This window comes from Pristis pectinata, chromosome 29 (assembly GCF_009764475.1).
Source record: "Pristis pectinata isolate sPriPec2 chromosome 29, sPriPec2.1.pri, whole genome shotgun sequence".
In the NCBI taxonomy this organism is placed as follows: domain Eukaryota; kingdom Metazoa; phylum Chordata; class Chondrichthyes; order Rhinopristiformes; family Pristidae; genus Pristis; species Pristis pectinata.
In genome coordinates, this window is record NC_067433.1 from 1,753,979 (window position 1) to 1,769,411 (window position 15,433).

The 15,433-nt window shown below is 51.8% G+C and overlaps 1 protein-coding gene across 2 annotated transcripts in view; it reads right to left on the reverse strand.

Annotated features, from left to right (window-relative positions):
• The window catches only part of LOC127584270 (adhesion G protein-coupled receptor A2-like), a 112,818-nt gene extending 97,916 nt beyond the window's left edge, over positions 1–14,902 (reverse strand). For both annotated transcript variants that reach the window (XM_052040920.1, XM_052040919.1), the window contains exon 1: positions 14,222–14,902. In XM_052040920.1, coding sequence (XP_051896880.1) covers positions 14,222–14,430 — 209 coding nt within the window. In that variant the 5' untranslated portion in view covers positions 14,431–14,902. The remainder of the gene's footprint in view (positions 1–14,221) is intronic.
• Between the last annotated feature and the right edge of the window lie 531 nt (positions 14,903–15,433).

Sequence of the window (15,433 nt, forward strand, 5' to 3'; positions counted from 1 at the left end):
GGCTGTGTGGTTACTTGGCCACGATAAGTTGCCCTTAGTGTAGGCGAGTGGCAGGAGATCCATAGGGAAGTTGATGGGAGTGTGGGGAGAATGGGTTACAAGGAAATAGGGGGAATGGGATTGATGTGAGTGCTCTGACAGCCAGCATAGACTCAATGGGCCGAATGGCTTCCTTCTATTTCCATATTTCCTTATGACACAGGAGACCATTTGGCCCATCAAACGTATGCCGGCTCACCGAGTAATCCCACTAATCCATTCATTTGCCCAATAACCCGCTCTCCCCACACTCCCACCGACTCCCCCCAGATCCTACCCCTCACCCGCACACTGGAGGCAATTTACAGCAGCCAATTAACCCACCGACCCGCACGTCTTTGGGAAGTGGGAGGAAACCGGAGCACCCGGGGGAAACCCCCGTGGTCACAGGGAGAACGTGCAAACTCCATACAGACAGCATAGCACCGGAGGTCAGGATCAGACCTGGGTCTCTGGTGCTGTAGGGCAGCAGCTCTGCCCCTTGTCCCACTGTGTTGCCTGTGTGGGATTGTGGGAAATATGAGGTCAGGAGGGATTTGACGGGGGAACTAGATGAGACGGAACAGCTGCTGGGAGGTCAGAAGTGAGGAGGAAACTTCATTTTAAAAGAACAGTGAACTATAACGGCCTGAGCACAAAATCGGGGGAAGGCTCGGAGCATCCCTCCCCCCTCCCCCTCGACTTTGGGAAGCAATCTGCTGAGGGGGTTTGTCTGCCCAGGTTCTTCCAGGTCAGCCCAGAGGCCTCATTAACCAGCTCCAGCTGCCCGACCCTGAGCTGCATCCCTGACCCTCGCAGCTGCCAGCACTAACGGCTTGGGTAAACAACAAATTGCCCACCGCTCCTCCCTTCCCCTTGCTCCCTGCATCGTGGCCAGCAACTGGGGAGTGAAGGACTCGGGTCTGCTCACCACACCATCACCGAGGTCGCTGAGTGACCCAAGGTCTGATGACACTGCAGTGGGCAGTAAGTGTGGCACAACCTGTTGTCACAGTTCCATCCCCACAGACTGCCCTAACACCACCGGGAATAACAACTGGCATTGAACTCGTCAGTACAGATCCTCCCCAGCCCGACTTATGTACAACCCGTACATACAAGCAAGCATTTGGGAGACCGGTGGGATGGATTTACCAGCTGCTGGGGGTGGGGGGGGGGGGGGGGGGGCGGGGGGGGGGGGTGCAGCTGAAGGCATCGCCTGCCGTGTGGGAACTCGGTTTGCGACTACGTATCTGACTTGGGAACTGTCCGGGTTACAGACGGTTCACGGGAGCGGAAGCCTGCCGTAACCTGGGAGCACCGTATGGTGTCAGTCACACCTGGTGGGAACCACTCTCAGCTCCCCCGAAGGTGCTGGGGTTAAACCCCAGCCCAGAGTGCTAGGATCACTTTGGATCTTTCTGTGCATACACTGACTGCCACTGACCAAATTTCAGCAACTATTTCATTATCTGGGTAGTGCGCTGGGACGTCCTGAGATTGTGAAAGTTCCCATTAAAATACCAGTCCTCCTTTCCATTTTAAACACAATGAACACTAATGAAGAGAATAAGCAGTGAGGTCACGAGGCGCTGCCTTGCTCAGAGGAACAACGGCTCACTACCATGTTCAGACAGGGAGGCTCGCGAGGAGCAGCTGTTACATTATCGGCTTGTCCAGGGTGAAGGGTCAGAAAGAAGTGGTGTGTTCCTCAACGCTGCATCACTACCTCCAAGTAACCACCGCCTCCTGGGCTAGGGACAAATCCAGCATCGGTCAGTGGAGAGGGAGCCCAGTCACCTCCTCTACTCTGCCCCAGCGCTGACTGACTTGGTCTGGACCAGCTCTCAGTAAGCCGAGTCCTGTGGAATGTGATTGGCTAGACTGCCCACAAACAGCTGGGGGTGGTGCCTATTGCTCCACATTGGAGCTCAGATACCTGACTGGTGCCCACAGGATCCAACCACATGTTGGATTTGGGTTGGGAGGCAAACAAATTACATCTGCGGGGCTGGTCGGGTTGGAATTGGCTGTGGTTGGGTCAGGTTTTAACTACATTCAACCAGACCTCGATGGTGCAATCACCATGCTCAGATGCAATGTTCCAGATTTATTAAAATTCAGTACAACCTCCTGACTTTGCACTCTCTTACTTACATTTTAAATAGCCCAGGACCCCAAACGTTTTATCACTTTCTCAATCTGTACAGCAATGTGTTGTTGATAAAATAGGAATTCCATCTTGGCTGATCATTGCCAACAGGAGATTTCACCGGCTGTGTTACACTGTCTGCAACGCACTCCTGAAGGGAACAGCTGAGAGTCGCAGGGTTGCTCTTTCAGCTTCGACTTGAAGCTTGTGGATTCAAGTGCCACTCGAGAACGTGGTCAAGGGCAGGGCCAATGGGTCAAGGTTGGATCTGACGCAGAGATGGGGGTTCAAAGCTGGCACATTGGAGAAAGGCAGGGAACTTGAAAATCCTGGGAACTGGGTTCAGGCCAGGAGGTGACAACTTGAGGAGATATGGAGCGAGGCAGGGATGAGACAGAAAATCAGACCATGGTGGAGTTACAGTGACTGGGAGGAGGGAGTGCCAAATGTAGACTGCTTCATACAACAGAGATAGTGAGGAGGGAGACAGAGATTGAGAGAACAATGAATCATTTACTAAAATCTGGTTCCAGAGATCCTTCTGTTGACTGGAGCAGCCTACAGACTCCCAGATGTGTGAGCGAGCTCGTGCATGCTGTACACTCATCTGCAGCCCAGAAGCACAGCTCTGTGCATCACACGATCATTGGCAGGCTTGGGCTTTCATTCCACTGAATCTAGTGAAGTTCTAGCAAGGAATTTCCCCGGTTGTGGAAGAGTGTGAAACAGATTGTTACCCACAGCAACCTTGACATGGGTCCAGGCTCAGGAATGTGAGCCAACCCATCGGCTAGTCAACTGTTCATGTGGCACCGTGTCACAGCTCAGAGATCGAGTCCAGGTGACCCATTCGACCCCTACATCAGCCCAGCTCAGCACATGCAGTATAACAGGCCCAGACCCTGCACCAATCCCAGACTAATCCCACCACCCCACTCCCAGCCCTGCACTAATCCCAGACTAATCCCACCACCCCACTCCCAGCCCTGCACCAATCCCAGATTAATCCCACCACCCCACTCCCAGCCCACAGCCCTGGACCAATCCCAGACTAATCCCACCACCCCACTCCCAGCCCACAGCCCTGCACCAATCCCACACTAACCCACTGCCCACTATGGACGGCATGCAAAACAAAGTCTTTCACAACCTCAGTACACATGACAATAATGTATCTGAAACTATTTGGTATTACACTCTACATCTGAGAGAATTTCCGCTCCATTGTTTCCTGCGAGTCTTTTTTAATCATCCATAGTAAAGCACGATACAAGGTGTCCGACGGGCATTGCTAAGCGTTTACAGACAGAACACAGAACACGGGAGGGCAGCCGGCTGCTGGCCAGATCTGGAAGTAATGCAGTCGACCACAGCACAGAAAGCGGACTCTTCCTGCTGACCTCCTGACCTGCTTGTTTAGCTGCTGCCGCCCAGCCCACTTCCCAGAGAGTTCCCAAGGACGTCGAGCTTTCACTCCTCAATCAAGCTCTGTTATTTCAGGCAAGTCAGGATCATTGTTCCCAAATGGAAGTGCCATTGTGTGTTAATTAGGGAAGGGTGGACAGGGAAGGGTCGACCCTGCGCTTCGAGACGCTGCAAGAGCCCACTCTACATTCACCACCATTACGTCTCCAGGACATCCTGAGGAGCCCCTTACTGTCAGGAATGTTCTGCAGAGCGCCCACTGTTGTTAATGTAGGAAATCCAACACCATGACCCACTGCCACTCCAGCCAGTGGCCATCCATTTTAGTAATAATGATTGGACAATATATATTGGCCCCAGAACGTTGGGGAGAACTCTAGTGCTCAGTGCCACAGGAACCTGCAAGCCCAGCAGAGGGGAGATCACATGTCCTCTGTACCCACTCCACAGTGAGATGAGACTCCGGCGCCACTCCTCCAACACTCTTGGGATCTGTTACTAGATTCAAAGATGCTTTACAAAACTCAAGTTGCTGTTTCTCAATCCCTAGTTGGAGGTGTAATTGTGGCCTCCAGCTGCTGCAGACCCTGACTTCACAGCAGGGGCACTCTCCGTGTCAATGGGATGATCCAGAATTGATCTGGCACCCCAGAAATGGGCATCCCTGAGACGCTAGAGATCCAATTACAGCAGCAACATACTCCACCACAAACTGTACCTCATGACCAGCCAGGTCCCTCGCTCTGATACAACTCCAGCTTGGGCAACAACCCTAGTTCAGTGAGTGTAAAGAGGCACAATAGGAGTGAGGACTCAGTGCATGCTACACAGTAAACAAGCCCACAACCTTCGGATCAGATTGAAGATCTCCTAGCGAGTTATGAATGGGAGGGGGAGGTTCCAGGAACATCACCCATGCTTAAAAATAGTGGGGTCCAGCACACGAGAACCAAAGACAAGGCTGAAGCATTAGCAACCTTGTTCAGCCAGAAGTTCCAGTTAGATGGTCATCTGGCTTCCAATCTGACTCTCTTCAGCCAATCTGACTTTCTGCACCTATCCTAGGAATCAGCTGAGAGCACTGGATACAGGGCTGAACAACATCTCAGCTGTAGTACAGAAGACCTGCACTCCAGAACTAGCTATGCCTACAGCCAAACTGTTCCAGTCCAGATACAACACTGGCATCTACCCAAAAATGGGGAAGATTGCCCAGGACAAATCTAATCGGGTAATTCCTGCCTGATCAGTCTCCCTCAGTCATCAACAGCACTAACTCACCAATAACCTTCTTACTGATGCCCAGGCTCCAGACCCCACAGCCTGGGTTCAAACACGGACCAACAAAATGGATTCCAGCGGTGAGGCATCAAGGCAGCACTTGTTTAATGTGGCAAAGAATAAATGTCAGCGGGCATCAAACCAAAAGCACTCCCAAAGTTGGAGTCATACCTCAGAGAAAGGAAGGTGGTTGTGGTTGTTGGAGGTCAATTAACCAGCCCAGCATGTCACTGCAGGAGTTCCTCAGGGCAGTGCCCTGGTCCCAACCACCTTCAGCTGCTTCATCAGTGACCGCCCTCCCATCATGTGGTCAGAAGTGGGGATGTTTGCTGACGGCCGCACAAGGTTCCATTCACAGCTCCTGAGCAAATGAGGCAGCCCATGCCTGCATTCAACAAGCCTCAGACAACACTGAGTCATGAGCTAATAGCTTCACACCACAAGTGTAAAGGCAATGACTCTGCTCAACAAGAGAGGGCCCAATGCCTACCTTGGCATTACCATCGCTGCAATCCCAACCATCAACATCCTGGGGTATTTTGTAGACGATACACACTGCATCCACCATGGTGGAAGTGAAACACAACTAGTTCAGTGACAAAATACCATGGCTACCAGAGCAGGTCAGAGGCTGGGGATCCTGTGGCAAGTGACTCACCTCCTGACACCCCAAGGTCTTTCCACCATCTACAGGGCATGAGTCAAGAGTGTGATCCAGCTCCAGCAAATCTCAATGTTCAACACAATCCAGGCTCGATCAACACCCTGTCCCCCACCCTAAACATTCATTCCTTTCACTGTCTGTGCACAATAGCTGCAGTGTGTACCAGCTACAAAATACACTGCAGTTACTTGTCCAGCCTTTCTGACAACACCTCCTGAACCCACAACCTCTACCACCAAAAAGGGCAAGGGTGGCAGGTGTAGGAGAACACCGCCATGGCCTCACCACCCTGACTTGGAAATACATTGCCATCTCTTCGTTGTGGCTGGGTCCAAATCCTGGAACTTCCCAACAGCACTGTGAGAGCACCTTCACCAGGAACACAACAGTCCAAGGCAGTGCTCGGTCCTTTCTCCTCAAGTGCAATAAATGCTGAACAAAATACATACTCACACTTCAATGATCTTAAAGGCAACCTCTGTTTTGTGTGTACTTTGGCACTAAAAACAGAAAAAGGTGACAGGGAGAAGCAAGGCTTTTGATATGTGACAACATTAAGGATGGTTGCTGAATGTGGAGTCCTGCTGTGCACGGCTTTGACTGCCCTGCTCGTCTCCACAGTAATGCTCAGGACACAAACTGTTGTCAAGACGTGTCCAGTGCCTTTGAAAGCCCTGAGGAAGGCCCCCGTTCCTTCCTCCAGCCTTCAAATAGCAGGGTCCAGGACCAGAGTCCCCGGTATGTCAGAGAGTGGTTCTGTCTGCTACCCCACTCCGAGGAGCTGCATGACCTCTCAACATGGCCCTAATGCTGTTCAATTACTGTAAACAGGAAATGGCAGCTTTGGCAAGTCAATTATTTTTGCTACAGTGCAGTTTGCACAGCCTCCCTTTGAAGAACACACCCAGAAATGTAAGGAAAACTATGGAAATTACTGGCTGCCTAACCATAGAGTATTCACGTGGCTGGAGGACGGATAACAACAGTCAGCACACTCCTGCCATGTGGGCAACACCAACCTAACACTACCCCTCACGTCACAACAGAGAACCGGAGATCAGCAGACCGGAGACCAGGCAGAGGCAAGGGATATGTAAAGAATAACTCATACCCTGGAGTGATTTATGGGGCTGCAATTTAATTGCGGGGCAGGGGGTTATATATTGAATAACAGATTGCCAGGAGTCAGTTCCAGGGTGAAACCTGATGCCAAGCTTTGTATAAAGAACAGCAGATACAGAGTGAGTTACAGGCAGGAATGTGAGCCACACCATAATCCACCAATGACTCTTTCCTGATCCCTCTCCATGATAATTTTAAACTCTCCTTCCAACACAGATACATCGCCTTTCCTGGTGACTCCTACTGAAACCCTGCGTTGTCAGAAGAATAACTTATTCAGTTACGGGATGTGACACTCACTTGCATTTATTGCCCATCCCCAAGTGCCCTTGAGAAGATGGGGTGAGCCACTTCCTTGGACCGCTGCAGTCTGTATGAAGATGCTCCCTCAGTGAGGTAGGGAGGGAGCTCCAGGATTTAGACCCAGTGATTATGAAGGACCAGTGACACATTTCCAAGTCAGGTGGCACCCAGGAGGGGGCGGTGTTTCCATGCACCCACTGGCCTGGTCCCCTTTCCTGAGAGTTTGCAGATTTGGACAGTTCTGTTCGAGTAGTTGGGGCGAGAAACTTCAGTGCATTTTGTAGATGATACACACTGCATCCACAGTGGAGGGAGTGAATGTTGAGGTGGTGGATGGGGAAAAGATTAATGGATGTGCTCCCAGAAGAAATGCAATATTCCCACCACATCCAGGGAATCTCTGGCCCATGACCACTCAACGTGCAGAAGGAACATTTGGGATGGGATTGAGAATCTCAAGGCTGAGCATCGGGAGCAGAGACCCTGCGTAAGTGGCAGGAGCACAGTACCTGCCCATCGGTAGAAGAGTCTGTGGTTCCAACATCGACCTCCTCAGAGAATCTCAATAGAAGTCACCCTCGATCCCGAGGGACTGCCTCAGAAGATGGGGCACGGCTTTGTCCAAGGTGACAACAAACCGATTGTCAGTACAGCTGCACCATCCAGAAGAAATGCTTGACAAATGTAACAGCAATCTCCAGATTCCAGTATCTGCAGTCTCTTGTGTCTCCTACTTGACAAATGCTTCCCCTTTGGTGAGCTGGGGCCGGGAATTCATGGCCTTAAGATCACAGTTTCCAAGCCTTACAACAAAGAGCCAGCAAACCTCACCCTTCTGTGCTGCCAGATTCCATGATTTCTCCAGAGCTCTTTATGCCCTCGGCGTGCCCGATTAGAGTTACTTTTGAAGGGCAGTGGGCTTCTCCAAGGTACAGCTGAAGGCAGATGATCCGCTCATCTCCCCAAAGGTGGGAATTGGAGACATCTCTTCCAAAAGTCAGCTGCCCCGAGTGCAGAGTTCCCTCTGTACTGATGCTGGACAGAGTCTGAACCCCGAACCTCAGACTGGTGTACCACAGAGGAGGCAGATTGAATCAGACTGTGCTCTAGACAGCAGAATGTGCTCCAACACACCAACATGACACTTCCATCTGCTGTTTTCACACACTATTTGAAATAGCAGAAAGAGAAATTTTGTCCAGAGGTGTTCAGCTCTTTTTGTCACTGACATCACCACAGCTGTTCACAGAGAAAACCAAACATATCCTGCTCAAAGACAGCAGGAAAACGAGCTCCCACTTACACAAACTATGACAATGGGAGAGGGCTGTGGCACGGGAAAGAACAGGTCGGGTGGCTTAGGCTCAGGAGGAGGATGCAGTGCTGTTTTATCCAAGACTCCCTCTTGTTTTCAGAGAAAGGAACTGCATGAAAACAGGACCTTCAGCCCATCGAGACTGCACGGACCATCAACCACCCAACTGCACTAATTCTACATTAATCCCATTCTCCCCACATCCCCATCACTCCCCCCCCCCGAGAATCTACCACTCACCTACACACTTGGGACAATTTACAGTGGCCGATTAATCTACCAACTCGCATATCTTTGGGAATGTGGGAGGAAACTGGAGCACCCGGGAGAAACCCATGTGGTCACAGGGAGAACATGCAAACTGCGGACAGACAGTGCCAGAGGTCAGGATTGAACCTGCGTCTCTGGCGCTGTGAGGCAGAGGCTCTATCCATACACTGCTGTGTACTGTCTTCTGACTGCGATTCCCCTGCTCTCTCCCAATCAACTACAACTCACTTTGTGAATATCTGCAGCAGCATCCCTGTGACACTGGAGATCACCAACAGCAGCAGCAAACGTACATGCCACAAACTGCCCTTGTGGCCTGCCATATCCCTCACTCCAATGTGACTCTCAAGCCCAGGGGTCAACCATGTATCCTGACATGACCTGCCAGCTGATGGCAGTCAAAGCACTGCCAGGTTCACAGCTGGAGCCAAAACCCCATGGACAAACAGGAATCCCCCACTGAGGGACTCCAGCCCCTGAACAGCCAGTCAACATCAGCAACAAATGCCACCATTGTTCAGACAGATGCAGTTTCTGTCCTCTCTCCAATGCAGGGGGATATTCTGAAGAGTCCCACATGCCATCTTCTTAAACCAAGGTAATGTCTGCTCTCACAGATAGATGGAAAAGATCACTCACTATATTTAAGAGTTCACCCTACTGTCCTTCTGCAGTGAACATCATCAAAGCACATAAGCAGAGAAACTATAGTCTTTGATCGTTGGATCCAAACTCATCATATACACTTGTTGCACACTCAAATCTACTTGGAAGCAAACGTGTGGGGAGAGTATAACTGACACATCCAATGCCATTAACTTGTTTCTCACTGCCTGCTCATTATCTCGTGCAGTTTGTGGGAGCTTGCTTTGTGCAGACAGCTTGCCACGTTCCTACACTGCAAAATCTTCACTTCAAGATGTCCTGTACTGTTTGCAAGGGAACCGTGAAAATGTGAATCTTTAGGTGTAATCCGATTCACGTCTCTGACTTGGGCTTTGAACTGACAACCTCAGGAACTTCTGCAGTAACAATTAAACCCAGCAGATGAATTTCACTGGCTGCACTATGGGGCACATCATGGACATACGAGCAAGGACCCTGACCAGTGCAGGGCCTGTCTAAAGTCTGCCCTCCTCCTTACAGTTCTCTGCATGATTCACGTCTGCTGCCCAGAACCATTTGTCTCCTGGTGGGTGTGAGTCCTCATTGCTCAGTTTCCAAAGGGAAGACTCGGAACCCCCAGGATAAATAAAAGTATTCACACGTGGTTTGGTTGGAGACAGCCAGTCACTGTCAGATCACGCAGAGCAAAGGGGCAGCAGTAATTCAGGAATGGGCTGCCAAAGAAATGAGCCCTGAAATGGAGGGGCAAGAGGAAGGCTGTATGACCAGGTCATCTCTATTAATGATACAATCACAGTGTCATACAGCACTGACACTGGCCCTTTGGCCCACAACATCCATGCTGGCCAATGGGTACCTATCTACTCATCCCATTTATCAGCACTTGGTCTGTAGACAGTGATTCAAGTGCTCATCCAGATACTTACACGTGGTGAGAATCTTTGCCGCCACCATCCCCTCAGGCAGTGCATTCCAGATTCCAACCCCCCCTCCAGGGGAGAAGCTCCTCCTTGCATCCCCTCACCCTAAACCCATGCCCTGTAATGTTGGCTGAGGGATAACCTTGGCCTCAGGACACTGGACAACTCCCTGCTCTTCTTCAAAAGAAGATGTGGAATCTTTAATGTAAGATATGGGTTTAATGTATCATCCAAAGAACAGCCTCACCCACAGTGTGACCCTCCCTCAGTATTGCCCCTCCCACAGTGTGACCCTCCCTCAGTACTGCCCTTTTTTTTTAATAATAAACGTTTATTCACTAAAAGCACTGCAAAAGACAACCAGTGTCAATACACGACATCTAATACAGAAAAGAAGAAACTACGCAACGACATACTACAGTAGAGAATGCAAACTAATACTACCGAAACACACACGCGACTCTACACCCGCCAACGCGACACTTCAAATAAGAATCGTGTCCGTACCGTCCACGACACACGCGATCCCCTGAGGGGCCCACCGAGCGCGGAACTCGGCTAGGGTGCCCGCGGAAACCGCGTGCTCCCTCTCCAGACGCACCCGCGCGCGCACGTCAGCGCCGAAGACGGGCAGGCAGGCCGACCTGCTGGGACCCTCGGCCGCCCACTGACGCGTCCTGTGGATGGCCAGCTTGGCCAGGCCCAGCAGGAGACCCACCAGGAGATCCGCCGCGTGCCCCTCCCCGCGCCGCACCGGGTGCCCGTAAATCAACAGCGCCAGGCTGAAGTGCAACCAGAACTTCAGCAGCAGCCCCCGCAGATACTCGAAGAGGGGCTGCAACCTCTCGCACTCCGCGTACGCGTGGTACACCGTCTCCTCCCGGCCGCAGAAGTGACAGGCGGCCGGCTCAGTACTGCCCCTCCCACAGTGTGCACTCCCTCAGTACTGCCCCCCAACAGTGTGCACTCCCTCAGTACTGCCCCCCAACAGTGTGCACTCCCTCAGTACTGCCCCTCCCACAGTGTGACACTCCCACAGCACTGCCCCTCCCACAGTGTGACACTCCCACAGCACTGCCCCTCCCACAGTGCGACACTCCCTCGGTACTGCCCCTCCCACAGTGCGACCCTCCCTTAGTGCCGCCCCACATCTGGAGGAAGAGTCCAGATTAGGGCCTCAACCATAATCGTCTGACTCAGGGTGAGAGTGTTTCCCACCGAGTCCTGGGCCTCACCTCCAATGACTGGAAAATACCAGACACGAGTAGTCAGTGGGCCCAATGGGAGCTGACACATTACTTAAATCAGAAATACTCAGGAGAGTCTGCACTAAAACCTCAGACTAATTCTTCCCTTTTATAGACACCCAACATCCCGCGTATTGCCAACCCATGGACAAACCTTGCTGCTTTCCTTATCAGAATCACATGGCATTGAAGAGGGCTTCTAGCCCACGATGCTGGACCAGATCTTTAAAACTGCACCTCATTCCCACTCTTTCCTGGATGCCTCTGAGTTCTCCCACCTCAAACCATCATCAAACTCCCTTGTGACAGCTCCTCTCAAATCTGCTTCCAGATCACAGCAACCTGATACCCAAAGCATCTCCCTTCCCTTCTACTTCATTTGCTATCCATGGTTTCCAAACCACCCTCCTCTAAACCATTACTCTTTACCTATTCCATTAACTTGGATCACCTCTACCAAATCTCCCCTTGTTTACCTGCAAGAATGATCCCAGCTTCCCCCATCTTTCCACATAATGCATCATTTCCAAAGTTATTCCAAACCTCTGCATTTTACCGAAGCCTTAAGATGCATCTGAAGTTAGACTCAGTACCGATCTCTTGGCAGTGAAAATTAAAGCACTTCTCTACTTTTACAGCATGATATCTAAACTACTTACACAGCACGTACAGCACTGAGGGAGGCCATTTGGCCCACCAATCGATGCCAGCTCTCTGCACCTCTCTTAAACTCTCTAACTGGTCTCATGTGTTTCACAGGAGTGAACAGCAACGTTTACCAGGGAACCCTTCAACACTTGGCAAGCACAAAAACAGAGAGGGGGAAAAGGGTACAGATGACTGTTATCCTATTAACCCTTCTCCCCCATCCTGTGGGGAAAGGCAAAACCGGTCTCCCTTCATATCGTGCAACACAAAATCACAGCAAGGACTCTCAGCCCTGGAGCAAGTGACACAGGAACCCAGACACTCTTCAGCTGCTCCAGCTCAGCATACACAAAGGGGCAATCAGCTCCCCATGGCCATTATACAGGCAGCAGCCATTCAGTCCCCAGGTCCCTGCTATCCCCCCTTCCAATTAAATCAACTCGATTCAAACTGGAGAATGTTGTCTTTTGGTCATTAAACTGAGGTCCCATCTACACCACCCCCACCCTGGCCAGGAAAATCACTGCAAAGCATCACCACCCCTATCCCATCTCCACCACCCCCACCCCACCCTCCCCATTCCTCCACCACCCCCCTGCCCAGCCCCCACACCCGTCCGCCTCTCACCTCTCCACGGCTGTCCCCCTACGTGACACTGCCTCACACCCATCCCCCTCTCACCCCTCTCTAACACCGCACCCTCCCTGCTCCCATTCCCCACGTCCAATGAAGATGTGGGGCAGTTCAGTGGCCAACGGTGATCGTGGATGAGGGATAAATAATATGGATCACCCGGCTACCTCTCCTGTTGCTGTCTGGGATCTTGCTGTGCACATTCACCGTGCCCCAATGGGCTTTGTGACATACTGGAATATGGATATGCAGACACAGCAGGGTGTCCCACTTCAACACCCACTCTGGGATCCCTCCCACCTTCAGTCCAAGTTGATCTACAACCTGGCTGGTATCTGCTCCCCCTGCCCTCAGTACTGCCTCCACCCACACTGCCCTGGTAACCACTAACCTCAGCACTGGGCAAGGGGTTGGTGACCACGGCCGTGGCCAAGGAACTTCCAGCAGACCCGTCACTCCCAGAAACCAGCAGTGGTCAAGTCCCAGAGAAATCGATTCCCTTCAACCCACCACCCTAAACCCCCAACCTCCCCAGCTGACCCACCACCCCCAACCACCTCTTCAACCGACCCGCCAACTCCACTATCGTCCCTCGACCAATCACACCAGCCTCTTCACACCCAACCCACCACCCCATGGCCACCAACAGATACATGGATAAGAAAGGTTTAGAGGGACATGGGCCATTTCAGCCGAATAAGACTAGCTTAGATATGCATCTTGACCAGCACAGACGAGTTGGGCCGAAGGGCCTGTTTCCCTGCTGTATGACTATGACCGACCTCCCCACATCCAACTCACCAACTCTGCCATCCTCCCCCACCCCCTCCCCCTCTCTCACCCCACTTGGAGGTACACTCGGATTTCCACACGGGTCACTCATACAATTCACAGCTTTGCACCTTTACTCCAATTCCTTGCTCTTTCTCTGGTTCTCTGTTCATCATTGCTGTGTTGGGGCCAGAAGTGTGGCGACACTTGCGGGCTGTCCCCACAACACTACACAAAAGGTGCATCTCACTGTGTGTCTCCATGTACACAACAACTGGGTGACCGGTTGGTGACTTGTGGATTCCGTGTCTAACATTGATTTCATTATTTAATTCTGATTCATTGCAGATTCTTTAGTTATGCTTTTGCTGCGTGTTTCCCGCCTGTTTACATGTTCCCTCATAAACTGACATCACTGGTGCACTCCGTGTCCAACCATTCAATGCAAAGATTATTTTGTTATTGCTGATGTCACTGTTAATTGGCTTCAGCGTCCCCTCGTAGGGTCCCATTTCTGGTGGGGGGGGGTAAAAACGAAGAGATTAAGGGGATCTGTGGCTTGAAGGGGGTAAGGGGTGATGATGAGGGGTTGATGGTTGGGGGTGGGGGTGACGGGAGTTGAGTAAAGGAGTGGGGGTGATGAGGGATCAGGGGTTTTGGGGGTAATAATGGGCTGAGGGGCGATAGGGGAGGGGGTGCGGATTGAGAGGGGTGAGTGCAGGTAGTGGGGGTAATGGTGAGGGGGTGAGTGGGGGTAGTGGTGGTAACGTAGGGGTGTCTCAGCGGGGTACGTTCAGCAACACTGGTGAGAGGAGACTGACTCACAGATGCACGGTCCTGTTGGGGAGCAGGCTGCTGTCCGGGACGTCCAGTAACTCCTGCTTGCTACAAACCACCTTCCTCCGGAGCTGGGGGGAAGTGTGCGCCTTGCTCCTCTCCTGCATGCACACACAAGTGTTGGTCAGCAGCTCTGGGCAACAGTCCGTCCGGCAGGCGAGCGACAGTAACAACCCCACGGTGAGCAGCCAGACCATGGTGAATTCCTCAGAGCGACCCCTGCATCTCCCACCGCCCCAACACTCCGCAAAACCGGGGGGGAAAAGTTGCAAAAACTCTCCTCCCTCTCACAAAGTTTCTGCGAGCCCAGAGCTGGATTGCAACATATCCCTGCCGGTCTCCCTCAGCCTTCGCTCGCACCAGGACATGACTCTTTATGTGCTCCAGACGTTTTCTTGTGCCTGGGGATCCCCGTCCCGTTAGTTGCTTCCACTTCGCATCTACCCGGAGCTAGGCAGCTGGAAACCGCCGCATTTTTTGCATTCTCTCTCTCTGCATATCCTTTCTTCTGCAATTAAAATATATTTAAACACAGGCGGTCGATGCTCTCAAATAGCCCGCCAGGCACGACCATTAAACCCACTAATCCACGTCTCCCGGCTGCTGCCGCCTGCCCACGTTCGGCTTGCATAGGTCTGCGAGTTTCAAACCTGCCCAGACTCTCTGCAGGACTCGGCAACTCAGTCCCACATCCGAAGGCGAGAGAGAGAGGGACTACACACACTCCTCCGGGTCCTAACGCCGCCCCGCTTCCCTCAGCCACTCAAAGAGCCAACAACACACTGCTGGAGGGACTCAGTGGGTCAGGCAGCATCGATGGGGATGGGGGGGGGGGGGTGGGTAGTCGGCGACATTCTTGGTCAATTGTTGATTTTAAATCTGAGATCGATAGACTTTTATTGAGTAAAAGTATTAAGAGATATGGGAGAAAGGGTTTGTGGAGTTAGATCATAGATCGGAATGGTTTTAGATGCGATTGCAGATGTTGGAATCTGGAGCGATTTTATTGAGCTGGGATAGACTTGGGCTGAATATCCTCATATTGTAGTGAGGTTGCTTGAAGAATGAACAAGATGCTGAGAATTCTCTGACAACGGGTAGAGCCTCTGCCCTCAGGGGCAAGAAATATTCCTAAGACTGAGGTTGGCAGCTATTTACCAACCAGCTGTCTGTACCAGTGGATGTCAGAGTGGGCACACA